The 17,962-nt window shown below is 38.6% G+C and overlaps 1 protein-coding gene across 3 annotated transcripts in view; it reads right to left on the bottom strand.

The window, feature by feature from the left end:
* NAB1 (NGFI-A binding protein 1) overlaps nucleotides 1–17,962 on the bottom strand; it is a 48,512-nt gene that overhangs the window by 13,174 nt on the left and 17,376 nt on the right. For all 3 annotated transcript variants that reach the window (XM_068967814.1, XM_068967812.1, XM_068967813.1), the window contains exons 3-4: nucleotides 7,607–7,740; nucleotides 4,997–5,048 (exon numbers count right to left, since the gene is read on the bottom strand). In XM_068967814.1, coding sequence (XP_068823915.1) covers nucleotides 4,997–5,048; nucleotides 7,607–7,740 — 186 coding nt within the window. The remainder of the gene's footprint in view (nucleotides 1–4,996; nucleotides 5,049–7,606; nucleotides 7,741–17,962) is intronic.

Genomic DNA, 17,962 nt, shown 5'->3' on the forward strand with positions numbered 1-17,962 from the left:
ATTTCAGGGCGCGAAGAAAGCTGGCAGGCAAGACTGGACAGCAGCAGTCCATCCAGTCAGCTGCCATCACCGGGCTGAGACTGGCGCTTTCACACATCCTCTCTCTCTTCTACGACAGTACTTATTACACGGGAGGAAATGACAGGGTTTGCTCATAGGATATGCTCCTGATTAAAAAAAAAAGATATCAACTGAATCCACTCATAACTGATGTTGTAACTGAGAGGAAGGCAAGACAGGGACTCTGGCTCTTGATTTTTCATCTCCTTTAACTTGCAATCAAGCCTTCTTAAATACGTTCTGTCACACAGTATAAAAAACTCAAACTAATTTTTCTTGATTTATTCTGCTAATCTTCCCAATGCACTGTTTTTTCTTCATTCTAAAACACGAGTATGTCAAATGGTGCTATCTTAAAAACACTTTGTAACTTACATTGTTAAATTTTCTACTCAAAATGCATACCTTCCTTGAATTAGCGAATAACTGTCATTCTTTCCTCCTCTGCTGAGACTGCCGGTCGTGTGCACATTTTGCCATTCTTACCGTGCTGGCAGGAGGAAAGCATTTTTCTCACCTTGGGTGCTTTGTGAATGATCATGAGCACCCAGGAGAGTGGTACTGCTTTGAAGTTTACAAGTCAGACTTAGATACAAAGGCCAGGCTCTGGCTACTAGATAGCAATGTGAAAAGGCAGGTAAGTTTCTGAGCCTTTCTGGGTTTCTCCTCGGCTGTAAGTGGAACTCATAAAGCCTTCTTACAAAGTAGACAAGGTTTGTGATAATCAATTTCAAATGCCTAGCAGGGACAGGCATGTAACAGATTCAATAAAATCTGTTATTTCCACAAATGACCCAGAGCTAGCTTTGAGGTCTCGGATGAAAAAGAATAAATGTAATAATCCATTAGCATTTTAGCTGAAAGTGGATTCACAGAGGACGGTGATCTAGCCTCAACAAGAGAAATGTTCCCAAACCTCACTAACATATAGGACCAAAGAGGTTTTCCCCAGAGGCTGTATAATAAGTGACAGGCTACCCTAACAAGGCCTCCGGAAGTCAGCAGGCTTTTTTCTCCATGACTATCTCATATATTCTAGGAATTATAAAGTTCCAAACGTCCACGTTTTTTAATGTCTTACATCCCTATAGGAAGGAACACTATTCAAGAACAAGAGGTTATCCTAAGTACTTCACAATATGTACACTGGCACTCAACACTGACAATCAATAAATAGTTAACTATTAGGGGGAACAACCATATAGATGTATATGAATATATATTTTTATATAAAATATAATATATATATAAAATATACTCTATATAATAAGAGAAAAATCAGACAAGGATTTTAACATTTTGTTCTATTCAACCCTTCACCAACAGATCAGGAAGATATGCCAGCAACTACTGAGCCTGAATAAAGCACGAGTTTTTTTAGTGTATTCTCGTGCATTGAAAATGGCGCAAAAGAAAATGTTTCTCTCTTTCCTTTACATGTCTATTTTGAGTTACTTCTATTTCATCTATCAGATATTACATTTCTTTTTGTTCTCCGATGTTACAGATCTTAAAAATGATCTTTTTAAGACTGAAAAAACTTACCAACTTGGCATATATGCTCATTGGTTGCTGACAAAAATTTTAGAAAAAGAAGAGAATCATTAACTTGAGCCTAGTAATTAGGAATCTTACACTACAATAAGCAAAGCTTATTTTTATAGAACTTTTTCTTAATGGAGAATTAACGAGCTAAGAATCACAAAACAATACTCTAATGAAATAAGACAAACAGTATACTCAAAGAATTGTAAAATCTTTCTCATTTACTTATGATGTTCTTTGTGTCAGCCACATATTCTGGAAAAGCTGGTCTGACTGTTCTCTAAACACAGAGTGTTTTCTTACCTCTGTGTCTTTGCCCACGCTAGTCTTTCTTTGCAATGCCCCTCCACCTTCCACCCCACATCCCTATCTTCCGAAATCCTATCCTTCTTTTAAAATCCAGTTCAGACGGTATCTCCTCATTAAGCCTCCCCTCATCTCTTCTCATGCCAGAAATTCTACCCCCCCACCCCACCTCCAGCAGCCACAGAGAAGGTAGGCATAAAGAAAGCACTAACGCTTGGTGAAGCCTTCTTAGGGGAGGAGTGACCCTATACTGCCAATACTAACTACCTCAGTATCAGCTTCCGAAACCAAATGGACAGCTCCAGGACCTCAAATCTGACTTAGAGTACACAAGAGAATTTCAAATGCCTGGCAGGGACAGGAATATAACACCATTTATGTCAGTACTGTGTATTTTACAAAGCATCACACATTACACTATATACACGTGTAGGTATACACGGGCATAACACACATTTTGCATAAATCAATGCTCTGCAATACACAAGTTAAAAAAACTAAGCAGAAACAAGACAAAAAAAATAAACCAACAAAAGTAAACAGCTGTCCTAAATTAAAAGCCAAAGTTCCTATTCATTTCTAAAGTCAAGAGTTTATTGTCTATAAGAACACTTGGGGTTTATTAGTCACTTGCCTGTTTAGGAAGGGTTAGAACAGTTATTCACAGAAAAAGGAAACAATGATTATATCTTAATTCTAAATCCACGACTGTGCAAATGGCTTTGGGAAGTCTAGTAAAGTAATTAACTAATCATATAGAACTGTAATTCAATCGGGGCTTCCCAGACGGCGCTAGTGGTAAAGAACCTGCCTGACAGTGCGTGTTCAATCCCTGGGTCGGGAGATCCCCTGGAGAAGGGCACGGCAACCCATTCCAGTATTTCTGCCTGGAGAATCCATAGACAGAGGAGCCTGGTGGGCTACAGTCCACAGGGCTGCAAAGAGTCAGACACAACTGAAGAGACTTAAAACGCACGCATAACTCAAATATCTCTAGTGAATATAAAGGACTGGAAGGGTTGCATCTAACTTCAACCTAACACCGTGAACTCCTAAAAAGAAATCCAAAACCCTGTAACTGGATATAGAAATCATGAGCTTACATTTCAGATCAGGGCTATCGAGAGGGTCAGAAAGACTTATCAGTACAGCCTAACAAGAAAACACTATAGCTCCAACAGTCCGTGAGATTCATGATCTCAGATGTCAGTGTTCACCAGTGACCTCTGAAGCCAGACAAAAGGAAACCGCGGCTTGAAAATGCGAGAACAGCCTGAGTCCCATGGCGTGGAGGGTCAATGGTGAGAAAGAGAGGCAGACATATTCTCTAATAACCCAGCAGCTGACTAATTACCTTTCCCGGCCACAGGGTGGGTTTTGTACCTTCCTGCCTCTAAATCCTCCAATGGCACGTGACCTTTAGTAGTTTCTTTGTTTATCCAGTTTCCCTCCTAGAGGCAGAGTCACTAAGAGATAAATCCACAGGGATCCTCTCTTATTCATTATTTTGAGATGCCACAGGGGAAAATATTTCACCAGTTAGCTCTTTCAATGGCCTTAGGGTCATTTCAGTGAGTTTTTTGAGTACTATATGTGAGGTTTAACCCATCTTAAACGTTACTTCAGAGTTAACACTGAAGTAGATTACAAACATAAGCCTAATTTTTTAAAAGGTGCTCAATTTGGACAACATTTTTCTTCTGTGAGAACCACTGTGTATGGCTAAAGCTTCTAGAACGCAAAGATATTTACTCATGGCCATTCATGATTTCATCGAACAGATTTTAAGTCCTACTAAGTACAAGGCACTATTCTAAACTAAGTAAAAGTAGTGGACAGGCAGATTAAGAGCTCTATTTACACCTAATGGGGCAGACCAGTAACAAATTAGAAACACAAACGAAACAGTTTCAGAAATGGGTAAGTGCTGTGAAAACAAGCCACGCCAGGACAAAGAGCCCAGATGTGATGATGGGGCAACAGTGCCTCTTTAGAGAGGGAAGCAGGGAACTCCGAGGAAGCTCTCGGCTACAAGCTGAAGCCACGTGAAGATTGAGAGAGACCCAGGGAGAGGCGACAGCCAGCCAGCGCTGAGGCATGAATGAGTCTGGCGTCTTCCAGGAACAGGAGGTCGGTCAGTGGAGCTGGGGCACAGTAAGGATGGGGAAGTGTGGAAGCAGATGAGGTTAGAGAGCCGGGTCAGAGTCAGCTCATGCAGGGTCTTCGGTGCCTCAGGAAAAAGTGCAGATTTTATTCTAGGCACAGCAGACAGCCACTAGAAAGACTTAAGCAAGAAAAGGGATGCATGTTTTTAAAAGATTAACTCTGGCTTTGGTATAAATGAAAGATTATTGCAGGCAATCAGATGGTTAGCAAGAACAATCTGATTATGGAAATTTTTTGTTTTCCTTAACAAGAAATTAAATAATGAATGACCAAGAGTAATGATCTCTCTCCCTTGTCCAAGAGAAAAAGGAGCTGCATGCTCTGCTTCAGATGGGCCTTTAGAAAAGTATCAATCCAAATTAAGGAGTAGTCATTCTGAAACTAGTTCTGAGAGCTGTAAGAAAAACGTATTTTTCTTACTCAACTCACCTTACTATTCACAGGTCTAAAATCAGAAAGACAGCCTCAGCAGTGATACCCTAAAAGAGGCTTTTAATTACAGTGAAGTTTTCATCACTTATAGCTACTAAAGTATCACTTCTCTCAGATACTTAATATAAAGAAATGAAACTTTAGCTTCTTTGAGTCTACTTGATAAGATGACTAATGATGTAAATAAAATTATAAAAGGAACTGTTTCACCAGTAAAGACTTTTAAATGTGTAAGAAACACCTATTTACAAATCTACCTTTGATAAACTGACTGGGCACCAAGCTCATCACTGTTGTTGCCTTCTAGGAATTTTCTGAGTATCCTAGTTCAAATTACTAAGGATACTTCAAAGTGACCAAATTCTGTATCATTTTTCAGATTACACAGTTCACATTTTCTCATTAGCTGGAGGGACCATTCTTTCTTTTTCAGTTGACCTAGTAAGCAAACACTATTAGCATAAGAAAAGATAACACATAATCATACCTCTACTTTAATTCTCTTCGGGGATAATTCATCTCTCTCTCCACATTTTGACCTGAGGGGAATGAGGGAGAGAGAAAAATTTGAGAAGGTGATAAATTTTTTTCTAAAGGCATCTAAATCTATAAACTTCCACCAAAACAAATAACTCTGGAACCCTGCCACCAGAAATAAGACATTCATAATGAACATTAAGTAATGAAAAAGGGACTTTTCATCATTTCTAAGTTAACAATGGGGAAACAGACAAACACAAGTACATGATACACTTTCAAAGGCCACTACCTAAGAATGCCTAACACAGAAAACACCCAGTATTAATGAGGACCACAAAATGAAAGAGGGAAAAAATCGAGGCCCGTGCTCTATGCGATCCTTCATGGACCAGTACAACTTAGAATAAAATGACAACGATGAGCGCTTACGATGAATGCTTAAGGCCACGTGAGAGTAAAGCGCATTCTGTCTACCTATCAAAACTATACATGCATCTTCCGTTGATCTTTAGGTATCCCTCTGCTGGGAAGCTATCCCACAGAAGCACATACACAGACATCAAATATAACTGCCAATTCAACTATGGCAAGTCACACTAAGTTATACCTCAACACAAAAGATGTTAAAATGTGGAAAAACACATCTCAGCATCAACAAAATATGTATGAGGTTACTGTGGTATTACTTATAATGACAAAGGACTAGAGACAACTCATGTGTCCATCAAGGGACTAGTCAAACGAATCACGGTAGAGCCACATACTGCAGTTTCCTGCAGCTGTTAAAAAACAGACAAACAAAAAACAGTGACAAAGATGTATCTGTACTAATACAGCAAGGCCTCTAACACATGGTAAACTGAGAATGAAATACAACATAATGTAGACACATGCTACTTCTTGTTTTTTCCAAAATAAAAAGAAAAGGTGTAAGTGAGAAATACATGCACACAGACAAACACTAGATGGATGAAAAAGACTAATAAAAACTACTAACAGTGAGAAGAGGAACAGAGTAAAAAGAAATGAGAGCGCAACTTTTGGCATTAGCTTTTTACTTAGTTTCAACTTACAATGTGAAAGTCTTATGTATTTTAAAATGATTTAACTTAAAATACACCAATGTAAATAAATACTATAAAAAATAAAAATTGTTGAAACCAGTGGCTTCTGGGTCTTACTATTCAGAAGGAAGGGGGAGCAGGGTAACTGTTTTGTAATAAGCCTTATGTACTATAAGACTTCATATATCACGTACATGTACTGCTTTGATTAAAGAAAATTATTTATGTAAATTTCAGAAAAAAATTTTTTGTATAATACAGTGAAGAAAACGTCACAAAAATCAGCTCTTGAACATTCAACTCAAAAGAAAAAAATCTTGTAAATAATTCTCCAGTGTTGCTGTGTATTCTTACCCTGATCGTTTATTCTGCATAATTTTACTTGTTGCTGATTTCTAAGTATGTGGGCTCTTGACAGAACAGACGACAAAGCCACTATGAGTTAGGGAAAATAATGGTGATGAAAGCAAGTGCCTGTCTGGGTGGCTTTCAAGTTTGAACACGCACAAGAATCATAGCAGCTACTTGTGAAAGTTTGGACTCTAAGGTTCCATCCCCAGAGGATGTGATTTATTAGAGCCGGGAAGGGCGCTCAAGATATGGTCTTTTCAACATACGCTCAGTCATGCCAATTCATCTCCTCACAGAAGCAGTGGCAAGCACAGCTGATAGCGCACTGGAAATCAGGGTCCATATGAAGCCAAGTGAACAAAATCAAAATGTTCCTCTATCTATAGACAATGCTTAGGTTTTAAGTGAGAATAAGATGAAGAATATATTATGTGTATGTTTACATTAAATTTTAAAATCACCACTGCTTTTCAACATGAGGTTTTTTATTTCAAACACATATTCCATACTTCACTTACTAGTAACCTAGTATTTTCCAATTTTCCTTTGCATCCTGGGTAATGAAGTCTTTATCTCTTTAGCTAATCTCATCAGATGGCAAAGTGAAGTTGCTCAGTTGTGTCCAACTCTTTGTGACCACATGGAACTGTAGCCTGCCAGGCTCCTCTGTCCATGGGATTTTCCAGGCAAGAATACTGGAGTGGGTTGGCCACTTCCTTCTCCAGGGGATCTTCCCAACTCAGCGATCCAACCCAGGTCCCCCGCATTGCAGGCAGACTCTTTACCGTCTGAGCCACCAAGGAAGCCCCTCAGACTGGCAAACACTTTGCGAAAGAAAACACATTCCTTTCAAAAAGAGTTCAAAAAGTTCATGTAGTTTGTAGAGTATACAAATAAGTCTATAAATGCTGCTTAACTAAACCCTTTCATCACACTCAAAACCAAAGGATCTATGTGAGAGAAGAATGCTGAGAACCACGACCAGACCAAGGCTACAGTGCTAGGGAACTATCTTTCAAAAGACAATAAACGAGGATTATACAAATTAACAAAAACCACTTCAGCAACAATGTTTTGAAAATTCACTTCACTGTTGATAGAATTATTTAATTACACTTCTACTTTTCTTAAATATACTCTATCAATGGATTGTGTTTCAAGCTCTACTTTATCAAACTGCAAAAATACTGTCAAACACTTACTTGGTGGTTCTGTAAGTATATTTATAGGTGACTTCTCGAGAAATCTGCCTGGCCAGGGCAAAAAGTTCATCTCTTCTCGTCAGCAGGGCATTATCCTTTACACAGAGCTGAGCAGCTGCTTCATTAACGGTGAGCTGCATTTCAAAAGTTTCAAAAGTTATAAGCAGTTTTATTTCGTCAATATAGAAAATATTTCACTTAAGTATATAAAAATGTCACATCATTATGTAGTTAAATCATAATTTATGAAAATCAGAATAGCCTTTACTCCTAATTAGTCTTACTGCCTAATTTCAGAAGAAAATCAAGTCACCTACACCTCTCAGAACTCAAACTAATCAACAGTCATCTTGGCTTTATTTATTTATATGCTTTATTTTTACGTATAAGAATTTATGGAAAATAAGCAAAATAAAACGTTTAAAAATGTTCTTCATCTTTTTTTGTTTATGAGAAACCAAGGGATCTGATTATATGATGATAATATTTCCTTAACTAAAACAGAATCTATCTCAAAAATATATAAGCAGTTCATGCAGCTGAACACCAGAAAAATAAACAACCCAATCAAAAAATAGGCCAAAGAACTAAACAGACATTTCTCCAAAGAAGATATACAGATGGCTAACAAACACATGAAAAGATGCTCAACATCACTCATTATCAGAGAAATGCAAATCAAAACCACAATGAGGTACCATCTCACACCAGTCAGAATGGCTGCTATCAGTCTACAAACAATAAATGCTAGAGAGGGTGCAGAGAAAAGGGAACCCTCTTATACTGTCCGCGGAAATGCAAACTAGTACAGCCAATATGGAGAACAGGGAGATTCCTAAAAAACTGGAAATAGAACCGCCATACGACCCAGCAATCCCACTGCTGGGCATACACACCCAGGAAACCAGAATTCAAAGAGACACGTGTACCCCAATGTTCATCACAGCACTGTTTATAACAGCCAGGACATGGAAACAACCTAGATGTCCATCAGCAGACGAATGGATAAGAAAGCTGTGGTACATATACACAATGGAGTATTACTCAGCCATTAAAAAGAATGCATTCGAATCAGTTCAAATGAGGTGGATGAAACTGGAGCCTATTATACAGAGTGAAGTAAGTCAGAAATAAAGACACCAATACAGTATATTAATGTACATATATGGAATTTAGAAAAATGGTAACAATGACCCTATATGGGAGACAGCAAAAGAAACACCGATACAAAGAAAAGACTTTTGGACTCTGAGGGAGAAGGCGAGGGTGGGATGATTTGAGAGAATAGCACTGAAACATATATATTACCATATGTGAAACAGATCGCCAGTCCGGGTTTGATGCATGAAACAGGGCACTCAAGGCCGGTGCACTGGGATGACCCAGAGGGAAGGGATGGGCAGGGAGGTGGGAGGGGGGTTTGGGACGGCGGGACATATGTACACCTGTGGCTGATTCATGTCAATGTACGGCAAAAACCTCCACAATATTGTAAAGTAATTAGCCTCCCATTAAATTAATTTACAAAATTGAATATACATCGTCTGATAGATATTTTTAAATGTGAACTGACATGAAAATTCATAGGAAGGAATAAAAGTTAAATGATATTCATTAAATATGTATAAAATCACTTAGTAAAAGATAATAAAGTATTATCACACATGAGGGCTAAAAAGGAAAAACAAGGTCTCTAAGATTCACATTGCTGTTGTTCAGTTACTAAGCTGTGTCTGACTCTGCAACCCCATGATGTGCAGCACACCACGCTCCCTTGTCCTTCACTATCTCCTTGAGTTGGTTCAAACTCATGTCCACTGAGGTCAGTGATGCCATCCAAGCATCTCATCTGCTGTCACCCCCTTCTCCGCTTGTCCTCAATCTTTCCCAGTATATGGGTCTTTTCCAATGAGTCGACTCTCTGCATAAGGTGGCCAAAGTGTTAAGAGCTTCAGCATCAGTCCTTTCAGTGAATATTCAGGGTTGATTTCCTTTAGGATTGACTGGTTTGATCTCTTTGCTGTCTAAGGGACTCTGAAGAGTCTTCTCTAGCACCACAGTTCGAAAGCATCAATTCTTCTTTACGGTCCAACTCTTACATCCGTACATAACTACTGGAAAAACCATAGCTTTAACTATACGGACCATTGTTGGCAAAGTGATGTCTCTGTTTTTTAATACACTGTATAGGTTTGTCACAGCTTTTCTTCCAAGGAGCAAATGTGTTTTAATTTCATGTAATTCCACTCTTTTATTTAAGTGTTAAATATTGCCAATATAGAGTTGCTCATTGACCAAACACCAGTTCTAAAAATTTAAATATCAAATGTTATCCTAAACTCCAAGTCTATAATTTGCTTAATAGACTAGAAAATGTTTTTCATATAATTTTGTCAATTTAAATAGATGTAAGAAACTGCCAAGGGGTATATCAGACTTTTTTAAAAAAAAGCAAGAAACCCATTCCAGGCATGATTGACGGCAAATTGACGGGATTTGAAGGCAGAGAGGCGTAGGGGTCGTCTGCTCCATCACTTACCAGCTGTGTAATTTTGGACATGTGAAAACGTCTCAGAGCCTCAGTTTTCTCTGAGGCAAAACAGGATAATATCACTACCTCCAAGGACTCTAACAAGAAGTGAGAAGACACACTTGCCACAAAGTTGTTTGAGTATCAATTCTCATTTTCCTCTGATAAGGAATCAGGGACTCTTTCTCCCTACCCAGACATCCCACTTTAGTCACAATAGTTTTTTTTTTTTATAAGTTTTGAAAATACAGAGAAGCAAAAGAAAACAAATGTAACATGCATTCCATCCAGAATGACTATTAATATTTTTATGCATATTATTCCAGTATTCCTCTGTGTACATACATGTGAATATAGGTGTGTAACCTCCTTTCCTTCACTTAACATACGCTGTTTTTTTTTTTATATGTTAAGGCAGAGACTTGGCTTGTAAGTCTCTGGCATGGGTTGTGAGCTTAATAAATACTGACTGACTAATGAATGTATTTAAGTATTCTTCACATTTTAATTTTTACTACCTAGACACACAAATCACTGCAGTTGGTGACTGCAGCCATGAAATTAAAAGCGGCTTACTCCTTGGAAGGAAAGTTATAACCAACCTAGACAGCACATTAAAAAGCAGAGATATTACTTTGCCAACAAAGGTTTGTATAGTTAAAGCTACGGTTTTTCCAGTAGTCATGTATGGATGTGAGAGTTGGGCCATAAAGAAAGCTGAGCACCGAGGAATTGATGCTTTTGAACTGTGGTGTTGGAGAAGACTCCTGAGAGTCCCTTGGACTGCAAGGAGATCCAACCAGTTCATCCTTAAGGAAATCAGCCCAGAATATTCATTGGAAGGACTGATGCTGAAGCTGAAATTCCAATACTTTGGCCACCGGATGTGAAGAACTGACACATTTGAAAAGACCCTGATGCTGGGAAAGACTGAAGGCAGGAGGAGAAGGGGATGACAGAGGATGAGATGGTTGGATGGTATCACCTACTCAATGGACATGAGTTTGAGTAAGCTCCTGGAGTTGATGATGGACAGGGAAGCCTGGTGTGCTGCAATCCATGGGGTCACAAGGAGTCAGACATGACTGAGTGACTGAACTGAACTGAATGCTTCTAATATGGCTACTAGCAATTAAGGCCAGGTTTCTTATTTTAAACCCATGCTAAATATAAAAGCGTAATAGGAAGAAATTATTTTCAGCCTTCTCCCTCCCCTCCTAAAGAATCATTAGTAGATCAATTTCTTCCCGAAGTGTTTTTGATAAGCACAATGTTACAGGAGCAAAAAGTAAAATATACTTCAAAGAATAATTTCCTAAAAAAATTAACTTCAATTGCAGCTTAGTGGTAGCTACAATGACTTTTAAATATCCTTTTAGAGTTGCTTGTTATGTAGCTGGTTCTTTTTTGTGCTCATAAACCTAAGTAAGTATGGAGAAATTCTGATTGTCGGTAAGATATTTTAATTGACAACATCTCAGAGGTGCCAGCTCATGCACAACCATAGATAATAACTTTTCAACATAAATTTAAAACAGTGCTCTAGAATTCCTTCCATCATCCTACCAGAAACCAAGAAAAGCAAACAGAACGCAATCTCTATAACTGAATTCAGGCTCTAACAGACCAAAAAACCATACTGAACTTCCCAGGCCCTCAGAGAGCCTTCTGGCAGAAAAACCGAGGCTAGAGAAATAACCATAATATGAAGCCAATTCATCAGGCTTTCCCCTCAAAAATGTATTTTCTGTAAGTATCTTCTAGATTTCATAATCCTAAGTCACTAATAATTAAATCAGTAACAGTTATGATGTATTTTAAAAAGAAAAACTCTCCGAAACCAGTAGTTAGTCACCGCAGCACCAAGCTAGCTTTTTAAAAGTTATGAGTTTCTAATTTTGTTAAAAGTATAAAATAAGATAGTCTCCCTCATTGGTTTACTTACTTCCTCCACTTCCTCCTTTCATAGCTAAAAATACCAAAATTCCATTCATATCTTTGTGAAAAGATTTCTTAAAGTTAGCTTTCTATTATTTATAACTAGATTTTAAAACTGTCTTTGCTGGGAGTACTTAAAATGATAATCTTTAACAATCAAATGAGTGTGACTTTCAATTAAGCTTCACATGAAGTGTTAGCATAGAACTACAACATAAAGGCTATGTAACAGGGTGGCTCAGAGGACAATCAAGACTTCCACTTCAAGCACAGGGAGGGCTATGTATGGTGCCTGGCCCTTCTCACACTTCTCACAGGAAAAATGTTGACTAAAAGAGAAAGAAAAAATATCTTTACATTAATAAGCCAGCAAGACAGTAAGAACTCCTGAAGTCAAAATGAATGAAGACAGTATCTCAAAAGACTCAGTTGAGGACAGATGCTAAACCCGATGAACTTAGCTTCAATCTTCACAGCCTTGTTAGGCTGGTGAGTATGTGGAGAGTGAGAGAAAAACGCCAGAATCCATCAAAGGAGAGGCTGAAGAGTCAAAGACCTTTCCTCCATAAAGATGAAAATAATACCAAAGTACCACAGCGAAATGTAAGACAGAAGCAGAAATATACCTGTTCACGGTCCCCTCTTGCCCACCGGGAAATGCCAGGAGAATTACCTGTCTTGAACCTTATTACTAATTGGAGAGAGAATTTCATAAACCCAAATCAGCTCTTCACATGGATTTTCAGCCCTAATTCACACTAACAGCCTGAGAATTTACTTTCATGGGGCTCCAGAGTTGTAGTGTGTGAAGTACAGATGCCTGGTAGAAGCAAAAACAAAAAACGTCTAGGAGAGTCCATTTTCTTCCTAGCTCTCAAAACATTCCCAGTTTCAAGAAATATGAGCTCATAGATAGAAATCATTAAACAGTCAAAGAAAGGAGTCAAAAGTAAAAACCAGCAGAAACAGACCCTCAAGGACTTCATTTAAAGAGATAAAAGGAGTTGAAAATATGACTAAAAGAGTAATACAGTAAAAATGACCAAGAAAAATTGAGAAGTCAGAAGGAGAGAAGAATTAAGGAGGAAGAGGAATTGGGGCATAGGAAAAAAAAGACTTCTAAAGCAGACGACAGTCACCTAACCACTGGCTTCTAAACACAATGAAAGCCAAAAGGCCAGGGAAATGATACATTTGATTACGAACAGAAAGTAAATGACAAAATAGAATTTGATACCCAAAGTAAGTAGCAATTAAGAATGAAGGCAAAGCTAGTGGTGGAGGTGATGCAATTCCAAATCCTAAAAGATGATGCTGTTAAAGAGCTTCATTCAATATACCAGCAAGTTTGGAAAACTCAGCAGTGGCCACAGGACTGGTTAGTTTTCATTCCAATCCCAAAGAAAGGCAATGCCAAAGAAGTCAATCTCCTGTACAACTGTGCTCATCTCACACGCTAGTAAGGTAATGCTCAGAATCCTTCAAGCCAGGCTTTAGCAGTATGTGAAACGAAAACTTCCAGATGTACAAGCTGGATTTAGAAAAGCCAGCAGAACCACAGATCAAACTGGCAGCATCTGCTGGATCACAGAAAAAGCAAGGGAATTACAGAAAAACATTTTCTGCTTCACTGACTATGCTTAAAGCCTTTGACTGTGTGGATCACAACAAACTGTGGAATATTCTTAAAGAGATGAGAATACCAGACCACTTTATCTGTCTCCTGAGAAATCTGTATGCAGGTCAAGAAGCAACAGTTAGAATTGGACATGGAACAACAGACTGATTCAAAATTGGCAAAGGAGTATGTCAAGGCTGTATATTGTCACCCTGCTTATTTAACTTATGTGCAGAGTACATCATGAGAAATGCCTGGTGAGAGGAAGCACAAGCTGGAATCAAGATTGCCGGGAGAAGTATCAATAACCTCAGATATGCAGGTGACAACACTCTTATGGCAGAAAGTGAAGAACTGAAGAGCCTCTTGATGAAAGAGGAGTGTGAAAAAGCTGATATAAAACTCAACATTCAGAAAACTAAGATCATGGCATCCAGTCCCATCACTTCCTGGCAAATAGATGGGGAAACAGGGGAAACAGTGACAGACTATTTCTTGGGCTCCAAAATCACTGCAGATGGTGACTCCAGCCATGAAATTAAAAGACGCTTCCTCCTTGGAAGGAAAGCTATGACCATCCTAGACAGCATATTAAAAAGCAGAGATATTACTTTGCCAACAAAGGTCTGTTTAGTCAAAGCTATGGTTTTTCCAGTGGTCATGTACGGATGTGAGAGTTGAACTATAAAGAAAGCTGAGCACAGAAGAATTGATGCTTTTGAACTGCGGTGTTGGAGAACTCTTGAGAGTCCTGCAAGGAGATCCAACCAGTCCACCCTAAAGGAAATCAGTCCGGAATATTCATTGGAAGGACTGATGCTGAAGCTGAAACTCCCAATATTTTGGCCACCTGCTGCGAAGAACTGACTCATTGGAAAAGACCCTGATGCTGGGAAAGACTGAAGGCAGGAGAAGAAGGGGATGACACAGGGATGAGATAGTTGGATGGCATCACTGACTCTATGGACATGAATTTGAGTAAGCTCCAGAAGGTGGTGATGGACAGGGAAGCCTGGCGTGCTGCAATGAATGAGGTAGCAAAGAGTTGGATGTGACTGAGAGATTGAACTGAACTGAACTGAGAAAAGCTTTTGTATACATATATATAAATATGTACAACAAATATATTTTAGAAAACTTACACATTTTTTTCCTAACTAAAAAATTACAACATTTTGGTTCCACTTGTTTGACTCAGTATGAATAGAATGCTAGATTTCTAATTAAAAAATAGATATGCAACAAAGGTCTACTGTATAGCATAGGAACTACAGTCAGTATCTTGTAATAACTCACCATGGAAAAAATTTCAAAAATAATATATCTGTATTTGTATAACCAAATCACCTTGCACTGTACCTGAATCATTGTAAGTCAACTATACTTTAATAAAAAATATATATATTTAAAAAATCAAGATGCACAGTCTGGAAATGGGGCGGATGATTTGTAATAAGAAAATACTCTTGAAAATATGCTGCCTCAGATGTATACCCATCAATATCTCAGTACTAATATGGCCAATATCCTCCTCTTCTACCCAAACTTACTGCCACATTTCAGTGAGATTTATCTGTTGTCAACCCAAGAAAATAAATTGCTTTACAATTAAAAAAAAAACAACCCGCTTTCTCCCTGGAAGGAAAGCTATGACAAACCTAGACGGTGCATTAAAAAGCAAAGAAATCACTTTGCTGACAAAGGTCTGTGTAGTCAAAGCTATAGCTTTTCCAGTGGTCATGTACAGATATGAGAGTTGGACCATAAAGAAGGCTGAGCACTGAACAACTGATGTGTTCAAACTGTGGTGCTGGACAAGACTCTTGAGAGTCTCTTGGACAGCAAGGAGATCAAACCAGTCAATCCTAATGGAAATCAACCCTGAATATTCATTGGAAGGACTGATACTAAAGCTGAAGCTCCAATAGTCTGGCCACCTGATGCAAAGAGCTGACTCACTGGAAAAGATTCTGATGCTGGGAAAGAATGAGGGAAGGAGGAGAAGGGGCAACAGGGGATCAAGTGGCTGGAAGGAATCACTGACTCGGTGGATATGAGTTTGAGCGAATTCCAGGAGATAGTAATAGAAAGGGAAGCCTGGCATGCTGCAGTGCACAGGGTCGCAAAGAGCTGAACACAACTTAGCGGCAGAGCAACAGTAACAACAATGAGGGCAGAATGAAGCTATTTCCCAGTGGGGTGGGGAAGGAGACAGTGTGCCTACAGTAGGCCTTCATTAAGAAAATTCTAGATAATGCACTTCAAGTTAAAGGACACTAGTTCCAGATGGTAAATGTGAGCTATGAAAAAGGGGAAGGGAAGAAATACAAAATAAAGGAAATGAATTCAAAACATCAGTCACTGTAATAAATTTAAATGGACCAAATGTTTGCATTAAAAGACAAAGAATGTAAGACAGGATTTTTAAAAAACCCAACTATCAGTATTTACAAGAGATATATCGAAAACATAGATTCAGAAAAACCAAAAGGATGGAAAAAAGAAGTAACAAGCAATTAGTAACAGAAAGCACATGTATTAACATCAACACAAAAAAAATTTAAAAAAAAAATGCATTATTAAAAAAATCAATAAGGCCACTACATAATTCAAAAGGAAACAGACAAATTCACAATCAAAGTAGGTGATTTTAACACACGACTCAGTTACTAATACAGCAAGCCAACAAAATAATAAAAAATTCAGTCTACAGAAGGTTTGAATAAGAGACCTAAAAAGCTTGTTAAACACACACAGAACACTCTAACAACAACTGCAGAAGCACATTTAAAACACTGACCACATACTGGGCCATAACTAACATCTCTACATATTTTAAAGGGCTGCTGCTGCTGCTGCCAAGTCGCTTCAGTCGTGTCCGACTCTGTGCGACCCCAGAGACAGCAGCCCACCAGGCTCCCCTGTCCCTGGGATTCTCCAGGCAAGAACACTGGAGTGGGTTGCCATTTCCTTCTCCAATGCATGAAAGTGAAAAGTGAAAGTGAAGTCGCTCAGTCATGTCCAACTTTTTGCGACTCCCATGGACTGCAGCCCACCAGGCTCCTCTGTCCATGGCATATTCCAGGCAAGAGTACTGGAGTGGGGTGCCATATCATGCAAATCATGTTCTCTAATCACAATGTAATTCAGTTAGAAATCATTAGGAAAAAGAACTAAGGAAAAACCTCTCATATTAGGAAATGGAAAAAAAAAAAACCTTCTTAACAATTTGTGAACAGAAAGCATACATAAAAAAGAAATAATCAGAATTGAAACCTTTGGGAATAATGCTAATTCAACACATAGTGAGAATTCATGGCTTTAATTGGTTACGTTATAAAAGAACAGCTGAATATTAATGAACTCAGGATAAAATATAAGTTAGAACAATAAACTAAACGAAAGCAGATGTGAACAAACACAACGTAACCAGAAAGATCAATTAAGCCAAAAGTGCTTCCTAATAAAGAAGTGGGAAAGCTTTTCTGTAAAAGGTCAGACAGTAATATTTTAGGCTTTACAGACCAGTCTGTGTTACAACAATCCAACCCTACACTGTAGCTCAAAAGCAGCCACAGATAATGCATAAACAGAAAGGCATGTCTGTATTCCAAAGAAAGTTTATTTTCAAAATTAGGAAGTGGGCAAATTTTGCCCACAGGCTTCGGTCTGCAGATCCCTGAAAAGATTAATATAACTGACGAATCTCTGGCAAGACTGATCAGGGGGAAAGAGACAAAGGTACAAACAATATTAGGTTTTAAAAACTATAAACTATCCCAGTAAGTTTGAACACTTAGTTGAAATGGACAAATTCTCAGAAAAAAAATGTGACTTATCTAAAGTGACTCAAGAAGTAACAGTAACCTAATAGCCCTATAATCTACTTTTTAAAATGATCAAAAGGAAATATCCAGCTCCACTCAAGCTGAGAGTTTGGAACAAAGCATTATAACTACTAGTAGTATGTTCAGGCGGAGAAGGCAATGGCACCCACTCCAGTACTCCTGCCTGGAAAATCCCATGGACGGAGGAGCCTGGTGGGCTGCAGTCCATGGGGTTGCTAAGAGTCAGACACAACTGCAAGACTTCACTTTTTCTTTTCACTTTCCTGCGCTGGAGAAGGAAATGGCAACCCACTCCAGTGTTCTTGCCTGGAGAATCCCAGGGACGGCGGAGCCTGGTGGGCTGCCGTCTATGGGGTCGCACAGAGTCGGACACGACTGAAGCAGCTTAGCAGCAGCAGCAGCAGCAGCAGTATGTTCAGGTC

This window comes from Capricornis sumatraensis, chromosome 3 (genome assembly GCF_032405125.1).
Source record: "Capricornis sumatraensis isolate serow.1 chromosome 3, serow.2, whole genome shotgun sequence".
Classification (NCBI taxonomy): Eukaryota; Metazoa; Chordata; class Mammalia; order Artiodactyla; family Bovidae; genus Capricornis; species Capricornis sumatraensis.